Source organism: Ovis aries, chromosome 7 (assembly GCF_016772045.2).
Source record: "Ovis aries strain OAR_USU_Benz2616 breed Rambouillet chromosome 7, ARS-UI_Ramb_v3.0, whole genome shotgun sequence".
Taxonomy (NCBI): Eukaryota; Metazoa; Chordata; class Mammalia; order Artiodactyla; family Bovidae; genus Ovis; species Ovis aries.
In genome coordinates this window covers 25,047,759-25,072,417 of record NC_056060.1, presented here as the reverse complement: position 1 = coordinate 25,072,417, position 24,659 = coordinate 25,047,759, and the positions used below count along the sequence as shown (strand labels likewise).

General features: G+C 37.3%; 1 protein-coding gene and 1 non-coding gene across 4 annotated transcripts; both read right to left on the bottom strand.

Annotated features, from left to right (window-relative positions):
• Positions 1–2,270: 2,270 nt before the first annotated feature.
• Positions 2,271–24,297, bottom strand: CCNB1IP1 (cyclin B1 interacting protein 1). 3 transcript variants are annotated; one of them, XM_060418574.1, is made up of 5 exons: positions 9,598–9,685; positions 9,280–9,402; positions 7,658–7,990; positions 5,263–5,596; positions 2,271–3,277 (listed from the first exon to the last, which is right to left on the bottom strand). In XM_060418574.1, the coding sequence occupies exons 3-5, from the start codon at positions 7,952–7,954 to the stop codon at positions 3,075–3,077; spliced, it is 834 nt and encodes a 277-aa protein (XP_060274557.1). In that variant the 5' UTR covers positions 7,955–7,990; positions 9,280–9,402; positions 9,598–9,685; the 3' UTR covers positions 2,271–3,074. The 3 variants fall into 3 exon arrangements, with proteins under 3 accessions (XP_060274557.1, XP_060274556.1, XP_012036481.1); XM_060418573.1 differs by adding an exon at positions 23,934–24,297 and having other exon boundaries at positions 7,658–19,601; XM_012181091.4 differs by lacking the exon at positions 9,280–9,402.
• Positions 13,732–13,879, bottom strand: LOC114115091 (small nucleolar RNA SNORA79). The gene has a single exon (XR_003589589.1). It is a non-coding gene; the product is annotated as a small nucleolar RNA SNORA79 (small nucleolar RNA).
• Positions 24,298–24,659: the final 362 nt, after the last annotated feature.

Below are 24,659 nucleotides of genomic sequence, written 5' to 3'. Positions count from 1 at the left end.
AAACAAGACACTACAAGACTAACTGCTTCCAGAAAGGAAAAGTGAGCAGTTCAGGAATAGGAGTGAAAGGCAAGAGTTTTCACTCTATGAATTTTTTGTACCTTTGGAATTTGTACCATGTGAATGTATTAAACTCTTATATTTTTTTAAAAGTAGAATGCAACCCAGCAATCCCACTGGGCATACACACCGAGGAAACCAGAATTGAGAGAGACACGTGTACCCCAATGTTCATAGCAGCACTGTTTATAATAGCCAGGACATGGAAGCAACCTAGATGCCCATCAGCAGACTAATGGATAAGAAACCTGTGGTACATATACACAACGGAGTATTCAGTTCAGTTCAGTCGCTCAGTCGTGTCCGACTCTTTGCGACCCCATGAATCGCAGCAGGCCAGGCCTCCCTGTCCATCACCAACTCCCGGAGTTCACTCAAACTCATGTCCATCGAGTCAGTGATGCCATCCAGCCATCTCATCCTGGGTCGTCCCCTTCTCCTCCTGCCCCCAATCCCTCCCAGCATCAGAGTCTTTTCCAATGAGTCAACTCTTCACAATGGAGTATTACTCAGCCATTAAGAATACATTTGAATCAGTTCTAATGAGGCAGATGAAACTGGAGCCAATTATACAGAGTGAAGTAAGCCAGAAAGAAAAACACCAATACAGTATACTAATGCATATATATGGAATTTAGAAAGATGGTAACGATAACCCTGTATGCAAGACAGCAAAAGAGACACAGATGTATACAAGTCTTTTGGACTCTGTGGGAGAGGGAGAGGGTGGGATGATTTGGGAGAAAGGCATTGAAACATGTATAATATCATATAAGAAGCGAATCGCCAGTCCAGGTTCAATGCAGGATACAGGATGCTTGGGGCTGGTGCACTGGGATAACCCAGAGAGATGGTACAGGGAGGGATGAGGAAGGGGGGTTCAGGACGGGGAACATGTGTACACCCATCGGATTCACGCTGATGTATGGCAAAACCAATACAATACTGTAAAGTAATTAGCCTCCAATTAAAATAAATAATTTTTTTAAAAAAATAAAGTAGAATGCAATCTTTAAAAAGTAGCATGTAATAGGGAGAAGGCAATGGCACCCCACTCCAGTACTCTTGCCTGGAAAATCCCATGGATGGAGGAGCCTGATAGGCTGCAGTCCATGGGGTCGCTAAGAGTCAGACACGACTGGGCGACTTCACTTTCACTTTTCACTTTCATGCATTGGAGAAGGAAATGGCAACCCATTCCAGTGTTCTTGCCTGGAGAATCCCAGGGATGGGGGAGCCTGGTGGGCTGCTGTCTATGGGGTCGCACCGAGTCAGACACGACTGAAGCGATTTAGCAGCAGCAGCAGCATGTAATAGTCCACCAGAGTTTTTCTTTAGTTTTAATTATAGCTTACTTATACTTCAAATTGATTCTGTGAATCTAACAAAGGAAGCAAAGGTTCAGGACAGAAATCATGAATGTACAAAAATTATTTCTTCACATCACTTTTCAACAAATTTTAAAACTTCATAGGGAAGAAAAAACCCTTCAACCTATAAAATCTGTGTAATTAGCAATGAAATAGAAAGGGGTGTTTTTGAGCTTTTAAGTAAAGATTTTTTCATCCTCTTTCTCAGATACCATTTTAACTTTGGGGTACTATAGTTGGCGATGGACAGGGAGACCTGGCGTGCTGCGATTCATGGGGTCGCAAAGAGTCGGACACGACTGAGCGACTGAACTGAACTATAAAATTTATTTTTTAAGAGATTTGATATTCTATACCCTTAAAGAAGAAAATGTTACTTGGTTGCTATTAAATTAGGTAAAGCAAGGGTATTTACTTGCCTTTCTACAATGACTAAATATAAAATACACTCAAATGATTTTATTATGACTTTTACTACCTAAAAAACAATGGAACTTGGAATTTAGGTAATTCCATGGCAGTTCTTCCCAAGCCAGTAACAATAAATCACAAAATCTAAGAATTAGAAAAGGCTGTAAGGATAATTTAATTCAACCCCTTACATCACAGACATAGAAACAAAGGCACCAAAAGTTTAAACTTAAACTTGTACAACTAATATATGGGGAAAAAAAATAACTAGAACCTTGATGTTCTGGCTCCTCAACCAGTATGATTTCAAGTCTTACCTCTAATAGGATGTAAAGTTACTGAAAGTATCCTAAAATTTCTTTATTGGTTCTATATTTTACTGTGATAGTAGTCATAAATGACCACTATTTAATAAAGAAAAACAAGGAATAAATCATTATAAGTATTTTAATTACTATAATCTTGAGATCAACAACATACTGGCAAGTTTTCTGCAGTAGAAGTGCATTCCTAAATAAGTAGATCCAGGGAAACAGCTAGCAAAAAAGAAGTAATTTTATCTTAAATGCCAAAAAGTTAGCTTTCAACATAGCTTTATCAATGTGAATTACTCTTAAACAGAAATAGGAACTAAACATACATGCATCAAACTGTACCTTCATTCAATGATATGATACCTCCAAACAAGTTCATACATGGGCAAATACATTAAGTATATACAAATAAATGTATGCTCCCAAATAACAAGCTACAGGCTCACTCACTAGTTCCTGAAACCAAAATTTTCACATAAACATACTGTCAAATGTGACAACAACAAAAAAAAATGTAAAGAAACATATATACACCAGAACCCAAACTGACATGTAACATAAAACAGAGGTGCTTATACAGTATACTTAAACATATGGCTCAGCCAGAAATGGCTCAAACATAAACAAATGGTGATCTACAAATACCCCAAAATATTGCAAGCTTTTTGCTACCAGTGAAAACTCAACAGTTCACCCTAAAATTGAGTTTAAAATGCTTATGCCTCAAATAAAAGAAAATGAAAAGGAAACCTGAAGCCACCCCCCGCCCACTGCCACTTAATCTCCTGTAAGTTGGAAATGTGAAGACACTTTTGAAGACTCAGTACAAACACAAAAGGCTGGTGACTCCTATATAAAACAAAGATTATTTACTAAGTGAAATCACTGAAAGAGAACAGAGAAAACTGTGTGAGGTCAACTAAATTCTTTTTACTTTAAAGGCCCTGCTAGAGACTGGCTGCTGCTCTAATTCATTATTTGGGGAGGCAAAACTAAAAAAGCTGTTGGCAGGTTCAGGTGCTGTGGGAGAACCCACAAAAAATGGTCTGAACTGAAAATCTCCATCTCCAACACCCCGATTTCGAACTGGTGTACTGTCCAAAGGAAACCTGGAGTTGTTCCCTAGAAGAAAAATACGGGAAGAACTTAAGTATCTATTTCCTTGGATCAAAAAACAAAGTCATTCAATAATATTTTAACAGAACTCAACACTTACGACATGCGTAAAACATAAACCTTGGATAAAGAAAAGATGGCCCCCTCCCCTTACCACAGTATATACACATATAACCTTCTTCTGTGTGCAGTTTCCAGTGATAGCCATTACCTCACCACCAAAAGTAATTTAACACAGTGAAATACTTTTGTCGAGCTAGAATCTACAGTATCATAATTTTATTCATTATCTATTCATCTACATCCAAGAAATAGCATATATATTCATGTGTGTGTGTATGCATGTGTATGTCTTTTGTCCCAGGTTCTTTAAGAACAAATTTCTTTGTTACAATTTCCGTAAGCACTCTGGAAAATATATGACTACCATGAAAACCTGGCACATATTCATGTCCCAAGATTAATTAGCACACCCTCAAGAAAAATTATACAATAGATCTGATATAATAAACATTTAACAGCTTCCACTGGGGCTTCCCTTGAGGCTTAGCTGGTAAAGAATCCGCCCGCAATGCAGGAGACCTGGATTCAATCCCTGGATTGGGAAGACCCCCTGGAGAAGGGAAAGGCTGGCTACCCACTCCAGTATTCTAGCCTAGATAATTCCATGAACTGTATAGTCCATGGAGTTGCCAAGAGTCGGACACAACTGAGCGACTTTCACTTTCACTGAACCCATCCTTGGCTTTAGTTATATAACTAAAGGAGAATGCTGACTATATCTACTTCAAGCCAACAATGGTGGCAAGAGGTGAAAGGAAAAGATATGTGTGTGCAAAAAAAGGAACAGGTAAGAACTGGTAAAAATGGAAGAAACTGAAATAAATGTGGATAGTCACAAGGAAAAAATAAGAATATATATAATGCCCATATACAATAATATTTTGATTGACTAAATCATATGATTAACTGAAAGCTAAGTTGAAACTTATTTTTGTTTCAGTTCTATCTGATATTCTTCATCTCACTACTTCATGCCTTTTCTAGGATATCATCTTCTCCTCAACAATAAAATTCAAAAAAAAGAGGTTTTATAAAAATCCAGCTCAAATAAAAGTTCATCTCAAGAATTTTCACTTTTTTGTGTGTCAAAAAAGTATATTAATAGCATAGTAAAAACTATTAGATTCTGTCATATCAAGAGTGGTATAAAGGAGAGAACTCAGGAAGAGATTCACTGCCATCTGCCAAGTAGAAAAAGCTAAACTGTATATTTCCAGGAGGCAGAAATCCTATCTGGATAATCCTTACATCCCCATTGCCCAAAATTTTTTCCAGCAGTCTGGCACATGAAACATGCTTGATAAATATTTGATAAATTTATGGATGAATAAACAGAAGAACAACCAATAATAACTTAAGAACTGTGCAATCAGTATTGTCATGTGAAAGAAACTAAAACATGGTCTTCTCACAGGATAGTATATAATTAAAAGAGTATGGCTCTGAAGATAGCTCTGTGACCTTGACCAAATTACTTAACCTCTCTGTTCCTCAGCTTTCTCATCTGTAATATAGGCATGAAAATAAACACCTACCTCATAAAGTTTTATAAATGACACAAATACATGTGAAATTATAATAGTTTCTAATACTTAGTAAGGAATTAATAAATGGCAGCTAATATTATTATTATTACTGCAACTAAATAGCTTTTCATTTGAAGTGGAAATTTGCCAGCTTTAATTTTGGAATTATTTACTCTGTTCAAATAAATTGAAGATGTAAATAAAAATGTAAGCAAATAAAACAGATAAAAGTAAGGATGTGCTAATCGAGACACAGATGAAGAACCTAGAGCCTACCACTAATACTACCACTCTAGGCCTCTGGAGTCTCCACTAACTGCATGGAACTATGCAGGGCACAGTGTGAAACATCACTAATTTAATTTAAAGAACTGATACTGGATATTACATGTCCTTTCTTACCTAATGGGAAGCCAAAAACACCAGACTGTGCAATCATAGATGGTTCAAGAGTACTATCTTGGTTAGCAATAGTAATATTTCGTAGCCTAAGGCTATCATAGAGGCCTTGGAGCTTTTGATACTGGCGATTTCGCTCCATAAGTTTCTCAGAAATGTCACTGAACTTTTTCTTATATTCTTCTAGCACTTTCTTCATGGAGGTGACCTCCCCTTTCATAGAGGTCAATTCTACATCCTTGCTCTGTATTTGCTGAGTATATATCTTCTCCATCTGTTTCAGATGGCCCTCTGCCTTGCTGAAATTGTATTCTTGATAGAGACGCTCCTGGTGTACCTGTCCCAAGAGAGAAAAGATTTAAGGTAATAAATGCAAAGTTGTTTATTTTAACTGTTTACAAACACAGAAAGAAAAGAAAGACACACATACCGGAATATTATTACTTTAAATTTTAGAACCAGATTAAGAAGAAATTAGGATGTACAAAAGAATAATTATGTCACTAAATGCAAAGAAAAAAAACTGGAGGAATACTCTCAAAGCATGACCATTACACCAACAAAAAATGTGAATATTTGTTTAACCTCAACAAGTGACATGTAGACCAAAGGTTTCCAAGAAATCTAACACTATGTTTCAAGTAATCCATAATGTGGAGAACATATTATAAAACAGTCCCCAATTATCCCTGCCTTCTGACACATATCCTCCTCTTGATCTAAACAGGACCTGTGACTAGATTACAGGAAAAAGGACAGGATATCGCTTCATCAGTACATTACATAAGAATATAGTTTCTCTTACTAGCATACTCTCTCTCTCTTGCTGGATTTGTGGAAGCAAGAGACCAAGTTGGAAAGCCCAACAGGCAAATGACTAAGAGCAGTCTCTGGGCAACAGCCAGCAAAATACTAAGGTCACAATGACTTTAAGGATAGACTTTACAATAATACCACATGTTCATGTTCAATCAATACTACCCCCCAAACTGGGATCTACTTTAAGATATACTGTCTATTCATTTCAGTCAGTAAGTATTTACTGACACTTAAGACCAATAACTATGATGGCCACTGAGGACCCAAAGATACACAGGAATCAAACATGACCTAAAGAACTCTCCTAACTAGAAAAGATGAGCAAATATATAAGTAATTATAATATAGTATAAATAATACAACAAAGTAAGCATAAGATGATATAGGAGCATATAAAAGGAATATTTTACCTAGAAAAATATAATGAAAATATTTACATGACAGATGACAGACATTTTAGAAGCATTATTATAATTGCATATATAACACTATTATACTCAAGGACCTGATTAAAGTTCTCCACAGATAAGCCTTTCTAAAAAGAAGCCAAAGGCAAAAATCAAAAAAGGAAATAAGGATATGAATTTGAAGATAAGAATGCTCATTATAGCATTTTTTTAAATAACCTACAATTTATGATATAATTCAATCATTAAAATTATGATTTCATCAAACACACAAAAATTTTAAACCTCTGTATGTCAAAAAAACTAATGAAGTCTAACAAAAGTGAAAAAAAATTCTCGCAACATCTGAGTTAAGTATATGTATAGAGAGAATTCTTATAAATCAGTGGGGGAAAAACTACAGCAACTGACATAAAACAGACAATAAAAGAAAAATATACTTAAAATACAGGAAAATGTATTCATCTAAAGGTCATCCAACAAATGCATATTTAGAGAGCAATGAGATTCTACTGTAACCATACCTAATTGGCAAGCAGAAAGTATGGTGAACAAGCACTCTCCTCCATTTCTTAAGGGAACACAAACTGACATAATCTAACTGGAAGGCAACTTTTAATACTACAATTTTTAAAACTTTGAAATGTTTCACTTTCAGGTATTTAAAGTTAGCAAAAAATTAGGATATGAATTTAATGAAAATAGTACTCATCCCAGCATTTTAATAACTTGGAAATAAATTATGATACATTATAACCATTAAAATTATGATTATAGAATGGCTAATTTTTAAATATTTAATAAAATAGTCATAACAGGCATAATCTACTGTCAATTTACCTGGCCACAAAAATGGTATCTGTGGTATTATCCTATGTTTGTATAGACAAAAATATATATAAGCATATATTTATACACAGGAAAATCTAGTAATATACAAACAAGTATCAAGAGTGGTTATCTCTGAGTGATGAAATTATGGATTATTTTTATTTTCTTCCTTTTGGATTTTCAACACTAAACATATTACTTTTGCAAAAAAGAAAATTAAAAAGAACATTTTTCCATACATTTATTAAAAAACAAATACAAACACAGTGAAGGAAAAATTTTAGGAGCACTCACATACACCTCAAAACATACTCTCCAGAAAAACTAGCCTAAGCACTAACCTGGTATGTCCAGAAGGCCAGCGCTCGGGAGCTGATGTCCAACACAATCTCTGGTCGAAGTCCCGCTAATACCATGGCTTTATATTCTTCTGATGGACTGAGTTCTGTGCGGACAATATCTAGCTTTCCAGAAAGAGTACTGTTGCAGGCAGGGCAGATAGCTGGTGAACGACTAAACTCACCACTACCATGCTGATCACAGAATATATGAGAGCAGGCAGTGACCCATGCATAACCAGAGAGTTTGACACGACACTTGCGATAATTACAAAGCAGCATGTCTTCACACAAAGACATAATAGATAATAAAGTCTCCAGATACTGAAAATAATCCTAAAAAAGGATAAATGAAAAAGTCAATTTGCAGTAAAATTAAATAAATAAATTAAAATAAACGAAACATGTTTTTATTTTACTAAGGCAAAATAATATACCTTTTATTATGCTTTCGTATTACAATCAATATATAATATTGATTTCAGCCACCCAACAATATTGTGCTCCTTCTTTTTGCAAACCACTGCTAAGGCCATGAAAAAAATTTTTAAGGAAAAAGTTAAAGACAAAGGTAGTTCCACATCTCACTTATAAGTTTAAAATAATATGTTCATGCAAAAAAAAAAAAAGGTTTAGGAATATTTACAAAGTACAGATAAAAATTAAATTCGTGCTTTTTGCCACTTCTCAATACCTAAACAAAAATCCAAATGTATTACCCTCATAGTTTGCTAGAATATTTTAGTATCACTTCCACACTTGGCAGATATAAAAAGTCCAGGCACTAATTTTAGCCATTTTTTAATGCAAAGTATTTTAAGTTACATTTTTAGGTTTTCATATATTCTGAGATTCCTCAGATTGTTTAACTGTGTTGCCTTGACTAAAAGACTAGTAGTAACCTATACTATTAAATAGAAACTAATTTAATTCATTCAAGTAGTTGACATTATAAAGCCTGAAAAATCTATATAAAAGCAAACTTTATCACCAATTAAACAACTCACCTATTAATGTAAATACTATTCAATGCTATGCTTCTATTCCATTATTTTTCAATATAGTGTCTACTGTCACTGGAGTTTAATCCAAACTAGGCAACAATATCCTGAACACATCAAAATTAGTCATTACTGTATAAAATTGGTCTTCTCTTGTGCCTCAGACAGTAAAGAATCTGCCTGCAATGCAGGAGACCTGCGTTTGACCCTGGGTGGGGAAGATCCCCTGGAAAAGGGAATGGCTACCCACTCCAGCATTCTTGCCTGGGGAATTCCACAGACACAGGAGCCGGGTGGGCTACTGTCCAAGGGGTTGCAGAGTCAGACACGACTGAGCGGCTAACAAATAAAATTATAGTGTCACTAATAAAATAAGTGACACACCAATTACACACCAAGGGAAGATGGTCACATTTAGAAACAGATAAATTCTGTCGAGACAGTTGCCTGGGTCACAGGGGTAGGACAAGGATGCTCCGACACTTTTTACCCCAAATGTCCCTGCTGAAGGAGTCTCCACAGGTACCCGGTGGCCGCAGTTACAAGGCCTGTGTCCCTCCGGCAGGATAGAGTGCAGACGGGAAGCAGAAGAGCTGGGAACAGTTTGGAATCTGAGTCCCTTACCAGGCAGAGCCAATGTTAGTTGCTCAGTCTTGTCCGACTCTTTGCAACCGCCAAGCTCCTCTGTCCACGGGATTTCCCAGACAAGAATACTTGAGTGGGTGGCCATTCCTTTCTCCAGGAGATCTGCACCAGGCAGAGCGAGAGGTACAGCTAGTTCAAAATTTTCCACAAGGTCGGGGAAAGAGTCAATTTAGTGAGCTGTCCAATTTAGCGAGGACCAAGTTTTGAAGATTAGACTCACGGAAACTTCAAACTAGCAGCGCTCTCAAAAGAAAATACTAACAAGATTAATACAAATTAAAAAAAAAAAAATCTAACCTGAGACTCCCAAGAAAAGCGCGGGAAAACACCGTTGCTTCCTTAACTCCACCACAACGACGACGACGACAAGCGAGGATTCTCCACTGGCGTCCCGCTACGTCTTGGGGCGCATGCGCGGGGTCGCCCCAGAGCCTGCCGGGTGGTGGGCGCCGAGTCACGCGGCTCAGGATCCTGGGACCCGAGGCCTTTGGCACCCAGACTATGGGCCTTGCACCCCCAGGCGCGCGAATCTTTGAGCGAATCTGACTGAGCCTGGTCTAGGTGTCCCACTTGGGAGCCTCGCAGATACTGTCATTGTGTGCCGTTTTCAGCCCTCGACTGGCTCAAGCTGTTAGTTACATGCTAGTCGTGTCTTTGTAGCCGCATGGACTGTAGCCCACCAAGCCCGTCTCTCCTAGCTGTCCTCAGCCTAACACTTGAGGTCAGAACAGAGTGGGGACAGTTGAGAAGCTAACAACAGGAGTGAGTCCATGCAGGTGTTTGTCCTGGGAAATTTTAGGGAGTACTGGCTGGTCAACAAGACTTTGTATTTCAGCAAAGTCCCCCAAATTGTGTGATATCTATAACTTGACACCTACCACCTCTGTTATATTTTCTGCCATTTTTTAATCCGTCTTGAGATAGACATCTTTCCAGTTTTTCACATCCTCTATATAAAGAACTCGATTTAGAATCTGCATATGAACGTTCATTACAGCTCTTAAGCAATAGGGTTAGGTGTCACAGCTTTTCTGAGATCATCTGCCTGTGTACATTCCTGGGCCTGCTTGAATTATTAATTGTTTAAATGTTTGCACCCATTTTATCCTAATACTTTTACCTATTACATTTTCTCTTCTGTACTTACTGTATGACTTTCTGCTCAATCTATGAGTCTATTAGAATTCATATTAGAAATTAAGCTGAGAGCTCCAGGGGTCCTCAGAATATAAGCCTATTTTGTAGCCACCTTTCCTGAAGATGTGACACTAGTATGAATTAGAAACAAACAATCCAATAATTCAGCAACACAACGAAGACACTAAGCCCTGAAAACCCCTTATAGGTTGTGAATCTGGATACTAAACCTTTCTCCTTCAGACAAAAACCTACCGTGATTAAACAACTTTCTCTAGTTTTTTGTCTATCTGTAACTGGTTCACAGTAATCAAGGTCATCTTGGCCTTTGTATACACTTCCTAAAATGTCTTCTGAGAGTTCAAAATGGAAATTCAATCTAGAGTTACAAAATGGGTTTGAAGAAAATAAGGGCTTCATATGTAAACCATGTAATCCCTAACATGTTTTGGTTATCTGAGCCTTTTGTGCATTTTCTGGTTTTAACTATGCCAAATGTAGAAAATATTGGAGTACAATAAAAAGGTACACTCTCATGTCAAGTTATAAAACACAAAACATTTACATTTGACCAGTACCTAACTTTGTGATTCTAGCCAAGTCACCTTTGTGCTACAATATGATCCCTTCCTGCTTCTTCAGCTTCACTGTTTCCCCAAAGCTTGGTGTAACTCACACCATTTTTAAAGTCAGTTTCCAATTTCCAACCCATTTGACTAAAAACCTATATGAATTGTGTGTGTGTGTATATATATATATACAGATAGATATACCTACACACACATACATTTGGTGCAGGGGGTCGGGGGCGACAGGGGACAACAGGGATATGTTTTGCCAGATAGGAAAAAGTGGGGGGAGCTACAAAGTCTTAATATAATATCCCACTGGTCTGGAATACCAGGAATTGACTTAACCTGTTTCTTGGTGGATTGCGTCCTGTTCTCTCATGGCATAGAAAAACCCTTCCGTGGCTCATTTCTAAGGTGCTCCTGAGGATGAAACCACTGAAATCAATCAAGGCTAGGATACAGAGACCTAACCACCAAAAAGAGCATTTTAAAATATTGGTTTTTTGAACTTATGGTTCCTGGGAGGAAGGGATAGTTATGGACTTTAGGAAGATCATGCACACAGTGCTACATTTTAAATGGATAACCAACAAAGATCAATTGTATAGCACATGGAACTCTGTTCAATGTTATGTGCCAGTCTGTATGGGAGGGAGTTTGGGGGAGAATGGATACATGTATATTTATGGCTGAGTCCCTTCACTGTTTACCTGAAACTACCACAACATTGTTAATCGGCTGTACCCCAATACAAAATGTTTTTGATGTTAAATGAATAAATAAACAAAACGCTAAAAAAAGACAGGTTTTTATTATTAAATATTAAACATAAAGAATATGTGGAGAATGACCATCACTCAATCTAATAAACCCAAACTTTTCTCAAGTTTGATGTTTTTTAATGAGGTAACAAGTTAACAGATATTCAATCCATTTTTCTTTTACCTCTCCAGAGGTAAACAAGCCAGGATTTGGGGGTTTATCATTCTCATACAGGTTTTTAACATGTATATACATCAAACTTTGTTTTCATGTTCTCAAACTACTAAATCTCACACAATACATATCAGTTGGCCATTTTTAAGTCTTTTTTTTTTTTTGAGGTGTAAAGTTAATACACATACCTTATATTAATTCATTTTTAACAGCCAAATTCTACAAACCACAATTTATTTATTCATTCCTCTAATGGACATTGGTTCCAGGCTTTTACAACTAAAAATATTTTACTGCAATAAACTTTCTGTGCCCATTTCCTTGAGTATACATGTCAAGAACTCCTTAAGAATACCCAAAGATTGGGTATAATCATCTTCCAAAAAAATGATGTTGCCAAACCGTCTCCAAAGTAATAAATTAATTTCACTGCAACCAGCAACTCCAGCCTTGACAACATGTTTAAGTGTCAGAGTTCGTCTGTTCTGTTTCAATTTTTGCCCATCTGATGGCAGTGAAATGGAATCTCAGTGTTGTTTTAATGTACAGTTATTTTATTAGTAGTTAGATTAAGCATCTTTTCATGTGACTACTCAGGGATCCTCATCTATGAATTGCCCATTCATATCCTTTGATCATCTTCTTAATTTAAATAGAGCCTTTGTCAGTTACATGGCATGCAAACAAAGTTTGAATTTTAGTGTATACAAAGTTATCAGTCTTTTCTTTTGCCTTATGGCTAATCCAATGTCACAGTGCCATATTCTTTGCTTTTATATAGGCTTGAAGTTTTGCTTTCAATTTACAGATCTTTAATCCATTCTTCCTAACATAAAGTCTGGATAAACTCTGACAGCACAATTTGTGCATTCATTATCATATACCATTTAACTGGAATTTTACCATGAAATTTGATTTTGATCTTGTTTAGATATTATAAGTACTTACTGGCTATATTATATGCCACATTTCTCTAAGAGCTTCAGAAATAATAATCTTCCTATTATGTTTGAATCTAAGACAGCATCATCTACTCTAAATCTAATTTGATATTTATATTTGCTTTAACAGAAGAATAGGTTTCATATTATAGGTTTCTAAAGAATAGGTTTCATATTATAAGAGAAGTTATTATTCAGACTCATTGCTATCCAGGTAGTTTATCAAGTCAAAATTTAAGTCCCAAGTATTCCATGTAGTCTTGTCGAAATGCCATTAAAATGGTTATCATTTCCAGAGATTCAAAAAAAAAAAAAATTCTACAGAGATTTTCATTAACTTCAAGTATTTCTTGAGTATCTATTCTGGGTCAGGCATTGTAGATAAGCAAGTTATCCTGCTTTCATGGAGTTTACAATCTAGCAAAGAATCAAACAATGATAGAAGAAAATATTTTACTCTTTTACTGCCTGTTAAATTTTTGCAAGTTGATTCTTATAAACCATTTCTGGTGAGAAAAGTCAGTGTCCACGTTTAATTTGAAGAATCATCCACCTTCATGCTGCGGAGAAAAAGATATTTTTAATATTTCCCTGAAAAGTGAATAACTACTCAATAGAAAATTGAGTAAACCATTTAAAATTTAAACATGAATGACTTCAGGTTATGTTTTAATAACTCCTAGAATCAACTAACTAGAGTGCTTCCTCTCATAGTGTTAGATCAGTGCTATTCAAATCTGTTACAATCAGGGTGTTCTCTATATATTAGATCCTCATGTTTTAGAATTAATGGAGTTGTTTAATCCCAAGTATAATTCTTAATCTAGAGTCACCACCTGCTTCACAATTGTTTGACTCCGCAAAAATCAGAAGGCACTAACGGACAGCCAACCCATCCCCATAGTGCCCTGAGTGAAGACAAGTCAGTTTAGCTATATGATGGACTAAAATCCCACTACTTAAGGCTCCAAGCAGTGAGAGGAACAGCCATCAAAGATTATCTCCAGTCACTTCAATAAATGTTTTAAGAAATATCACTATCACTTCTAAATTTTTTAAGGGTCAGTCGAGAACTATAAGAACCACTAAGTATCAACTGGTCCAGCTAGTAGACAGACAAAAAGAGGAATTAGATGATAAATAAATTAGTGTCAAAAAGAAGATTAATTAAGAAAATGCTATTGAAACAATGATATTGGGATATACACTATAGGCCTTATTACCGTACTTTGCCTAACTCTAGAACCAAACTGGAGAAGGCAATGGCAACCCACTCCAGTACTCTCGCCATGGACAGAGGAGCCTGGTAGACTGCAGTTCATGGGGTCGCTAAGAGTGGACACAGCTAAGCGACTTCACTTTCACTTTTCCTTTCATGCATTGGAGAAAGAAATGGCAACCCACTCCAGTGTTCTTGCCTGGAGAATCCCAGGGACGGAGGAGCCTGGTGGGCTGCCGTCTCTGGGGTCGCACAGAGTCGGACACAACTGAAGCGACTTAGTAGTGGTAGTAGTAGTAGCAGAACCAAATTAGACTCTGTGTGCTAAGGATAAAGATAATGAGCCATAGCCCAACTGCCAGAAAGATGCACATAAGCAATAAAAACAAGGAATTGCTCATAACTATTATGCATGTCAGAAATTGCTAGGTAGTACAAAGTCTAATATAAATATACACATGGACTCCAGTGATAAAATAGCTAACGTCTATTTAGCACTTAGCATATGTTAATAATGTTCTAAGCCCCACACATTTGTTATCTAATTTAATCTTCTAAGTCAAGTATTATTCCTTTGAGTTAGGTACTATTATTATCACCTTCTAAGATATAAAGACCCTAAGACATTGAAATATTAAGAAACTTGCCAGGGTTACATAGCTGCTTAAGTGATAGAGAGTGGGTTTGAACCAAGTCTGACTTCAGAGGCATGTATAGCTACTATGCTATGCCACCTTTCAACATTTTCAGTTGGCTTTTTAAAAAATAAAATTTGTAGCACCTTAAAAGCTAGCCATGAAGTCACTAAGCTGAGTTTTCACAGATTCATATGTATGTCAAAGCTTCTTAATTTCAACATAAGCCTTACCATAAAACAAAAACACCATTATTATCTACTGTATATCCAGGATTACAGCTCCCAAGAGTTCCGGGCTGGGAAAGAAGTGAGACTCCAGTCTAGTTTCCTGAAATTTCATTTCTACAAAAGATAAAACCGAAAGTTAAAAAGTTATTTCAAGTGCTGATGTTACTTTGAACATTGCTTTTAAATATTTGTATTTCCTATATTTCAAACTCATATGTTGCCCCATTCTCTGTTGAAACTTGCAAGTACAAGAATACAAGCCTGTCCTATCTAGACTGCTTTAAATAACTTAAAATTATAGACGAATGTAATAAAGTCAGAAAATATTGGTTAACAAGATCATCCATAGAACCCAATCTAAAGACAATAATCCCTGGTATTGGAATATATCCTTTCAAATGATTCCTCAAGTAAACATAAGCACATAAAACTGTTTAAACAGAAAAAGGATTATGCATGTTGCTCTGTAACTTGTTTTAAATTAATATATCATAAATACTCTTCCATTTCAAGAAAGATAAACTGGTATCATAATTTTTAGTGATTACATAGTATTGCATTTTATTATCTTGATTTTTAAATTGATTTAACTAACTCTGGGGTTCTCCTAATCTTATGTATAAACTAACAAAATAGTGACTCGTTTAATACTGTCAAGTCAAGTGGTTAACAGAATTATACCAGTCATCAGCGTTTTTTCTGTAGTGTTTGAATTTTTAGATTAAGGATTCTTGACCCAAGTTCTATCTCAAAGAGATACAACAAAAGATCAAAGCTCAACCAGGTATTGTAGTAGCAAACTCATAGTTCAAAGATTTAAGAATTACCTAACATCATGGGCTAGATCCTAGTAAGAATTTCAAGAAATAGAATTCAATTCCAAGTGTTTGCGCTAGCTATAGTCTGCTTAGAGCATGTGTTCAGTCAGGGCAAGCAGGACTTCTCTGCAGGCCAATGGTTAAGCCTCCACTCTACCAATGCAGGCAGCATGGGCTCAACCCCTGGTCTGGGAACTAAGACCCCACATGCCACATGTGCAGTCAAATGAAAAATAAATAAATGAAACAATCAGGGCAGCCAGCTGAAACATAGGCTCAGGATGTGTTTCATCACAGCAAACTGCAAATGACTGACTGCTGAAGAACAAACCATCACCAGGTCCTTATCCCCAAACCAGGGAAACTCTCAGCACTGAGCCCCTTCAACTACCAAATTTCAACCACTAAGAAAACTCAATCTCGAAACTTGCGAGGTGGTTAGAAACTCAAATGAGGTAAAAATGAAGGTTTTGTTTACACTTACTTCTGGTATCATATGAACAGCTTCTCTCTAGGAATCAAGTTGAACTACAGGATCTATCAAGCATCTGGCATCTCTGGAGAATAAAAAATTAAATAATAAACAAATACACAAAGGTTATGACTACAAGACTTGAATGTACACCAGCCTACTCCACACCAAGTCACACCCATAAAGCCTCAAGGAAAATTAACTCAAACAAAACTATTCATTCTTTATTTGAATCTCCATTCAGCAATATAAATGGACCCATCTACTTGGAGAATGTCGTCAAATGCCCAAACTCATTATCAGACTAGGACAAGACTTCTGTACAAGCTCTGCTATTTGTATAAATTTAAAAGTTTGGGTAAAACTATACAGTAAGTCTAACCAATCTCTGAAAGATTACATTAATAAAAGTCAACAGTCTAAAAAGAGAATAGGTATGCAAAGAGAAGAAGCTCCTTGATGGCTGCAACCAAAGTATGGCAGCCATGGGAACAAATTCAGGGAGATGGGGCATAAATGGTATGAGTTACTGCCAGTCTCTCCGAGTTCACAGGGTATGTGATGACGGAAAACACTTGTAACCACAGGGTGACCACAATCATTAAGTTCACAAAATCCTTTAAAGAAAAAATAAATAAATAAATGGAAGGAGCTAAGAACTGATAGGGCTTCCCTGATAGCTCAGTTCGTAAAGAATCCACCTGCAATGTGGGAGACCTGGGTTTGATCCCTGGGTTGGGAAGATCCCCTGGAGAAGGGAAAGGCTACCCATTCCAATATTCTGGCCTGGAAAACTCACAGTCCATGGGGTCGCAGACTCAGACACAACTGACCGACTTTCACTTTCAAGAACTGGTTAAGTGTCAGATAAATGAGAAGGCAATCTAAAATAGTTTTTTTTTTTTTTTCAAAGTATGTTTCACTTTCATTTGAGCCAGTGTCAGTTATATTTAACCTCTACTTCTGTTAAAGTATTTATCACAATAAACTAAAGAAAACCTTCCCTTGATGTAGCAAAATTGAATTAGCATCATTTGGAGCACAAGTTGGCCAAGAGATGGCAGTATAAGAAAGAAGCTTCAATTTGTTCTTCCAGAGGTTGAGTGTAATCTGAATTTTTAGTTGAAACAGACTAGACACAAAGCTCATCTGGAAAGTAATCTTTATATTATTCCCTACTCTTCACTTAATTACTAAGTAAAATTTCTATTATATTTAATGATCATATAAAATCATTAACTACAATATTACAATTATATTTTTTTCACGTTCCTTTTCATGAAGCAATGGGGAAATTTAAAACTCCATAATCTCAAATACAACCCTAGCTAGAAAGACAACACACGAGAAAATTAATGTCCATGGTAAGTACCAAACAAGTCGGAGAGAGAGCCAAGTTATATTTAGAAGAATCATTGGTCAAGGAAGGCTTCATGAAGAAAAAATAGGTCTTGAATGAGTCTCAAAACTGCACTTAGAAGAGTATTTGCTATGTATCTGAAGGTTGCTAAGAGAGTAATCTTGAAAGTTCTCATTACAAGAAGAAAAAATTTTAAACTAGATGTGATGATGGATCTTAACTAGATGTATTGTAGTAATCATGTCCTAATATCAATATATACAAATACTGAATCATTATGTTATACACCTGAGATTAATATAACATAATACATGAATTATATCTCTAAAAGAATAACTGCATTGTCCAATAGTTAACACCTATTACAGCCTAAACTTAAATTAAACTAAACTAAAAGTTAAATTCCTCAGTTACATTTTAATTGCTCAGTAATCTCATATGGCTGGCTATCGAACTGGACAGTACAAATATTCAACATTCAAGTTCTGTTGAAGAGCAGTGCCTTTAACAGTGGGTATGACTAAAAGTAAGCTGACAAAAAAGGAAGCAGTAGTTATCATTCTCAAAGTCCTACCTATAATCTGTCAAGAACTACTGAAATCATTTCAAACTTTACAACAGAAGTTTTCTCCCATATTTATAAGGAAATTTTGTGGCTCAGAGAAGTTAAATAAGTTTTCTAAGTTCACTTAGCTAATAAGACCCGGGATATGAGCCCAGTTCTGTCAAAATTCCATATTTTCACTTCACTATGCCCCTTACTACCTGAACTAAGAAGTAGAACTGCAAACGACAATTTGCTTTAAAACATATTAAGAATGGCATACTGGGGGGAAAAAAAAGAATGGAATACTGGTTCAGTAGGCCAGAAATAAACAGACCCACTCATTTTGTTTCCAAAGGCCATAACTTCTTCAAAAAACAAAAGGTACATTTTATACGTGAACAGATGATTCATAAGGCTTGATATAAACCACAAATTTTTAAGTAACTCAGAGATATAATCAAAGTGTTATTTTACTTGTTCTTGCCCTATACTTGAATAGTGCTTTAATTATTCCTAATGTTTTGGATATCAGCAACATGTGAGATTAACTAAGGGAACATAGGAAGCATTCAGACACTGCAAAATTTTACCATTTCTTATTGTAAGAGTTTTAACATTATCCACCTCAAAAGTCCACATCCAAGTACTTCTTATGGGAAAAATAATTATGGATTTAAAGGTATACCTTGCCTATTTGGCTTATCTCACAAAAATAAAACCCAGATTGCAAAGGGCCTGGTCTTTGTTTCCGTGGCACATAGCACAAAGCCTGCCTGGTATAGCACATGATGCCTTTCCCAATGTGTGATGCTCCGTGCAGGATTTTGGTTATGCTTCATAAAGTGTCATTTCACCACATGAAGACCACTGTACATTTACTGAGTTGCTTAGGGAGCTAAAGTAAATATTTTGTAAATATCCCATAGGCAATCAATGACCCACTCATTTTGCTTCCTGTGGAAATGGGTTCTTCAAAGGACAAAAGCTACATTTTACATGTGAACAGATGATTCATGAGGCTGGATACAAAACACATATTGATCATGCTGATGAGCTGAGGCTTCCATTTTAAGATCATACTATCACTCAGTTTTGCTCAGTCCCATTCCAATTTACTCAGTGCCTACTGTGTACCCCACACTACGGGATACAATGATAACTCAAGGAACCTCCTGTCTCTTTTGGATAGAAAAGACACTTAGACACATGTAAAACAGAACACTTTAAGGCGTCATATCTTAGTCAAAGTTCAAGTACTTGCCTCTATGGTCCCATTAGCCTTTAACCATTCCTACTAAGAATGTCCAAATCAAAGTCTTCTTCATTTTTAGGGGTCTGCAGATGTTATCGAGGTTTTCACACTGCCACTTCTGGGCTGGCACATGTGGTGCTGAAGACCTAGGCTTTCCTTCCTCAGTAGATTCCATCTTCAACCTGAAGCAAAAGGAAAACAATACAAAACTTTGTATATGAAGTAAATGCTAAACTAATTGCTTGGCAGAGTCATCTTTTAGCGACAGCTCTCTAAGGCTGAACAGACCCTCAAGTTTTATTTCCCACTTAGTGTCAGTTATTTTAGCTAAAAATTCTGATTGTTTTAAACTCTCAGGGCGGGAGGAATCTCTAATTTTCTCGAAGAGACCTCTAATCTTTCCCATTCTATTGTTTTCCTCTATTTATTTGCATTCATCACTGAGGAAGGCATTCTTATCTCTTCTTGCTATTCTTTGGAACTCTGCATTCAGATACATCTATCTTTCCTTTTCTCCTTTGCCTTTGAGCTATTTCAAAACCTAAAAGGTGATGCTGTTAAAGTGCTGCACTCCATATGCCAGCAAATTCGGAAAACTCAGCAGTGGCCACAGGACTGGAAAAGGTCAGTTTTCATTCCAATCCCTAAGAAAGGCAATACCAAAGAATGCTCAAACTATTGTACAATTGCACTCATCTCACACACTAGCAAAGTAATGCTCAAAATTCTCCAAGCCAGGCTTCAACAGTACGTGAACTGTGAGCTTCCAGATGTTCAAGCTGGTTTTAGAAAAGGCAGAGGAACCAGAGATCAAATTGCCAACATCCGTTGGATCATCAAATTAGCAAGAGAGTTACAGAAAAATATCTACTTCTGCTTTATTGACTATGCCAAAGCCTTTGACTGTGTGGATCACAACAAACTGGAAAATTCTTAAAAAGATTAGAATACCAGACCACCTGATCTGCCTCCTGACAAATCTGTATGCAAGTCAAGAAGCTACAGTTAGAACTGGACATGGAACAACAGAGTGGTTCCAAATAGGAAAAGGAGTACATCAAGGCTGTATATTGTAACCCTGCTTATTTAACTTATATGCAGAGTACCTCATGTGAAATGCCAGGCTGGGTGACACACAAGCTGGAATCAAGATTCTCAGGAGAAATATCTATAGCCTCAGATACGCAGATGACAGAAAGTGAGGAAGAACTAAAGGGCCTCTTGATGAAAGTGAAAGAAGAGAGTGAAAAGTTGGCTTAAACTCAACATTCAGAAAACTAAGATCATGGCATCTGGTCCCATCACTTCATGGCAAATAGATGGGGAAACAATGGAAACAGTTAAAGACTTATTTTTTGGGACTCCAAAATCAATGCAGATGGTTACTGCAGCCATGAAATTAAAAGATGCTTGATCCTTGGAAGAAAAGCTATGATCAACCTAGACAACATATTAAAAAGCAGAGACATTACTTTGCCAACAAAGGTCCGTCTAGTTAAAGCTATGGTTTTTCCAGTGTCATGTATGGATGTGGTAGTTTGACTATAAAGAAAGCTGAGCGCCAAAGAACTGATGCTTTTGAACTGTGGTATTGGAGGAGACTCTTGAGAGTCCCTTGGACTTCATGGAGATCCAACCAGTCTGTCCTAAAGGAAATCAGTCCTGAATATTCATTGGAAGGGCTGATACTGAAGCTGAAGCTCCAATACTTTGGCCACCTGATGCGAAGAACTGACTCAGAAAAGACCCTGATGCTGGGCAAGATCGAAGGCAGGAGAAAGGGACGACAGAGGATGAGATGGTTGGATGGCATCTCCAATTCGATGGCCAAGAGTTTGAGCAAGCTCTGGGAGTTGGTGATGGACAGGGAAACCTGGCATGCTGCAATCCAGGGGATCACAGAGAGTGGGACACAACTGAGTGACTGAACTGAACTCCAAGAGGAATCCACTCAGAGCATATATGAAATAAAAGTAGGAAGATCAGAAACAGTGAATAATCATGCAGTTCATCCCAAGAGAATACTATTTCACCCAATCCTAGTCCTATCACTGGTGGAGCAAAATAAAAATGAAATTAAAAAATACAGTACCTGAGGGCTTTGGCTCAAAACAGCAGTAAGGAATAACTTCATATTTTATCTATTTCATAATAACTCTGCCTTAAAATTTATAAAGCACTGTCCTTAGAGTAAATCATTTCACAAGTACTATGTTATCTTTTCCATTTTATAGGTATACAGTTCAGTTCAGTTCAGTTGCTCAGTCATGTCCAACTCTTTGTGACCCCATGAATTGCAGCACGCCAGGCCTCCCTGTCCATCACCAACTCCTGGAGTTCACTCAGACTCATGTCCATTGAGTCGGTGATACCACCCAGCCATCTCATCCTCTGTCATCCCCTTCTCCTCCTTCCCTCAATCCCTCCCAGCATCAGAGTCTTTTCCAATGAGTCAACTCTTCACATGAGGTGGCCAAACTACTGGAGTTTCAGCTTTAGCATCATTCCTTTCAAAGAACACCAAGGACTGATCTCCTTTAGGATGGACTGGTTGGATCTCCTTGCAATCCAAGGGACTCTCAGAAAGTCTTCTCCAACACCACAGGTCAAAAGCATTAATTCTCTGACGCTCAGCTTTCTTCACAGTCCAACTCTCACATCCATACATGACTACTGGAAAAACCATATCCTTGACTAGACAGAACTTTGTTGGCAAAGTAATATCTCTGCTTTTGAATATGCTATCTAGGTTGGTCATACTTTCCTTTCAAGGAGTAAGCGTTTTTTAATTTCATGGCTGCAATCACCATCTGCAGTGATTTTGGAGCCCAAAAAAATAAAGTCTGACACTGTTTCCACTGTTTCCCCATCTATTTCCCATGAAGTGATGGGACCAGATGCCATGATCTTCGTTTCCTGAATGTTGAGCTTTAAGCCAACTTTTTCACTCTCTTCTTTCACTTTCATCAAGAGGATTTTTAGTTCCTCTTCACTTTCTGCCATAAGGGTGGTGTCATCTGCATATCTGAGGTTATTGATATTTCTCCCGGCAATCTTGATTCTAGCTTGTGCTTCTGCCAGCCCAGCCTTTCTCATGATGTACTCTGCCTATAAGTTAAATAAGCAGGGTGACAATATACAGCCTTGACGTACTCCTTTTCCTATTTGGAACCAGTCTGTTGTTCCATGTCCAGTCCTAACTGTTGCTTCCTGACCTGCATATAGGTTTCTCAAGAGGCAGATCAGGTGGTCTGGTATTCCCATCTCTTTCAGAATTTTCCATTGTTTATTATGATCCAAGCAAGGTTTAAATAAGTGGCAGGCAACTTAGCTTAATGGTTAAGATAATGAAGTTGGACAGAGCTAGATTTGACTCCTAGCTCCATTGTTGTGACCTGGGGCAAGTTATGCAGCTTTTCTAAGCCTCAGATTTCCTTTCCTTTCCTTAACTCTGTTAAGATTAAATTATGTAAAATAGATATAAAATAAGATAAAGCATATCTCCATAGAAAACTAATTTTTCTCCCACTCAACGAAACCTCTAACTGAAAAACTAGTTGTTTCACAAGACATGATCTGGGACTTTTAAGACTTTTTAAAATAAATAGCTTTGGAGGAATTCAGTCTTCCTCTTTTATTTTGCATGTTTACAGTCCCCAGTACATTTCCATTTTTCCTAACAATGTAAAATACAAGTTTACTTGCTCAACACCCTCTACCTGTAAAGATAACTCATATATTAATGTATAATACTCAAGGTCACTGGGCAAAACTTTTTAGGAGAAAAATAATACACAAAATATATTTACTGCTTATTTCTAGAAGGTATGTAACATTTATTATACATCCACCAGTGCTTGGACTTCATATACTTTGATCTTCAAAAGCTAAGCCTCAGAATCGTTCACTGACTCACCTAAGATCACTGGAGGAGTAAACTGTGGTGATGGAATTTCATTTAGGCTTGCACTAAGCTCAGGCCCTCATCTTTTTCAGTACATCCTAAGCTTTTGAGGGTATCATCACCACAGTGCTGACATTAAAATTGGGAGCTCCTCCTGAAGCTTGTTAAAACCATGTGACTTCAGAGTTTGTAGTGTCTTTCCCAACAAGAAAGATGAACTGCTCTGAGCAAAGTGAAGTGAAGTGAAATGAAGTCGCTCAGTCATGTTCGACTCTTTGCAACCCTGTGGACTGTAGCCTACCAGGCTCCTCCATCCATGGGATTCTCCAGGCAAGAATAGTGGAGTGGATTGCCATTTCCTTCTCCAGGGGATCTTCCCGACCCAGGGATCGAACCCAGGTCTCCCGCATTGGAGGCAGACGCTTTAAACTCTGACCAGGGAAGCAGACCGGGGCAAAAACAACATCCAATGCAGCTCCCACACGCCCAGTAAAAACCTGAGCCCTGCAGACCCAGGAGAATTAAAGCTGACTGGTCTAAACTTCTCTTCCAAGATCTACCCTCTCGCTAAAAGACACAAGTCAAAACAGCATTGAGAAAATAACAGTACCTTTTCTTCCAAGCAAAATGAATCCAGGTATTTTGCAGAAACACTAAGCACATGAAGCAGAGTCTATTGTTCCCAGGTCACCCTGTCTCAGAAAAGGAAGGCAGACTGGGTCCTGCAGAGGCCCACGTGGAAAGAAGCCAGGCAGATCATTTCACTGCCTTCCTCCAATTTCCACACAGCCGAAATTAATCTCTTAGTAGCTCACAAACACTCCAAGGCTAGCTGGAAATTAAGGCTGTCACAAGGATACAGTGGCTCAAACTGACGAGAAATTCAAAACAATTAGGAATCAAGATTAAATGCACACTCACCAGCCCACCACCAAAATGAAAAGAGAGAAAGTGGAGAGACGGGAAGTGACTTTGAGAAGTGACCTCAGGGCCTGATTGGCTAATGATGATTCCCTCCCTCCTTTACCTTAAAAGGCTGGAAAGATGCAACCTGCCCCACCCCCACACCCTTCAGGTACCTGTCTCTTTAAGGACCAAAGATGCTACTTGCACTGTTCTTAAACTTTTTAAACCAAGCTTCCTTTTGAGTTAATATACTTAGCACGGACTAATTCAAGGTATTTACACACATTCTAGTTTAGATGGACTACTTCAATTTTCATTCTTTTGGGTTAGTATTCTAGATCTACTCAAGTTAGAACTTACCATCAGGGAAATATTCAAGTTAACAAGCTTAGTAAGAAAGATACCGGAAAAAGACAGTCACCTGCAATCC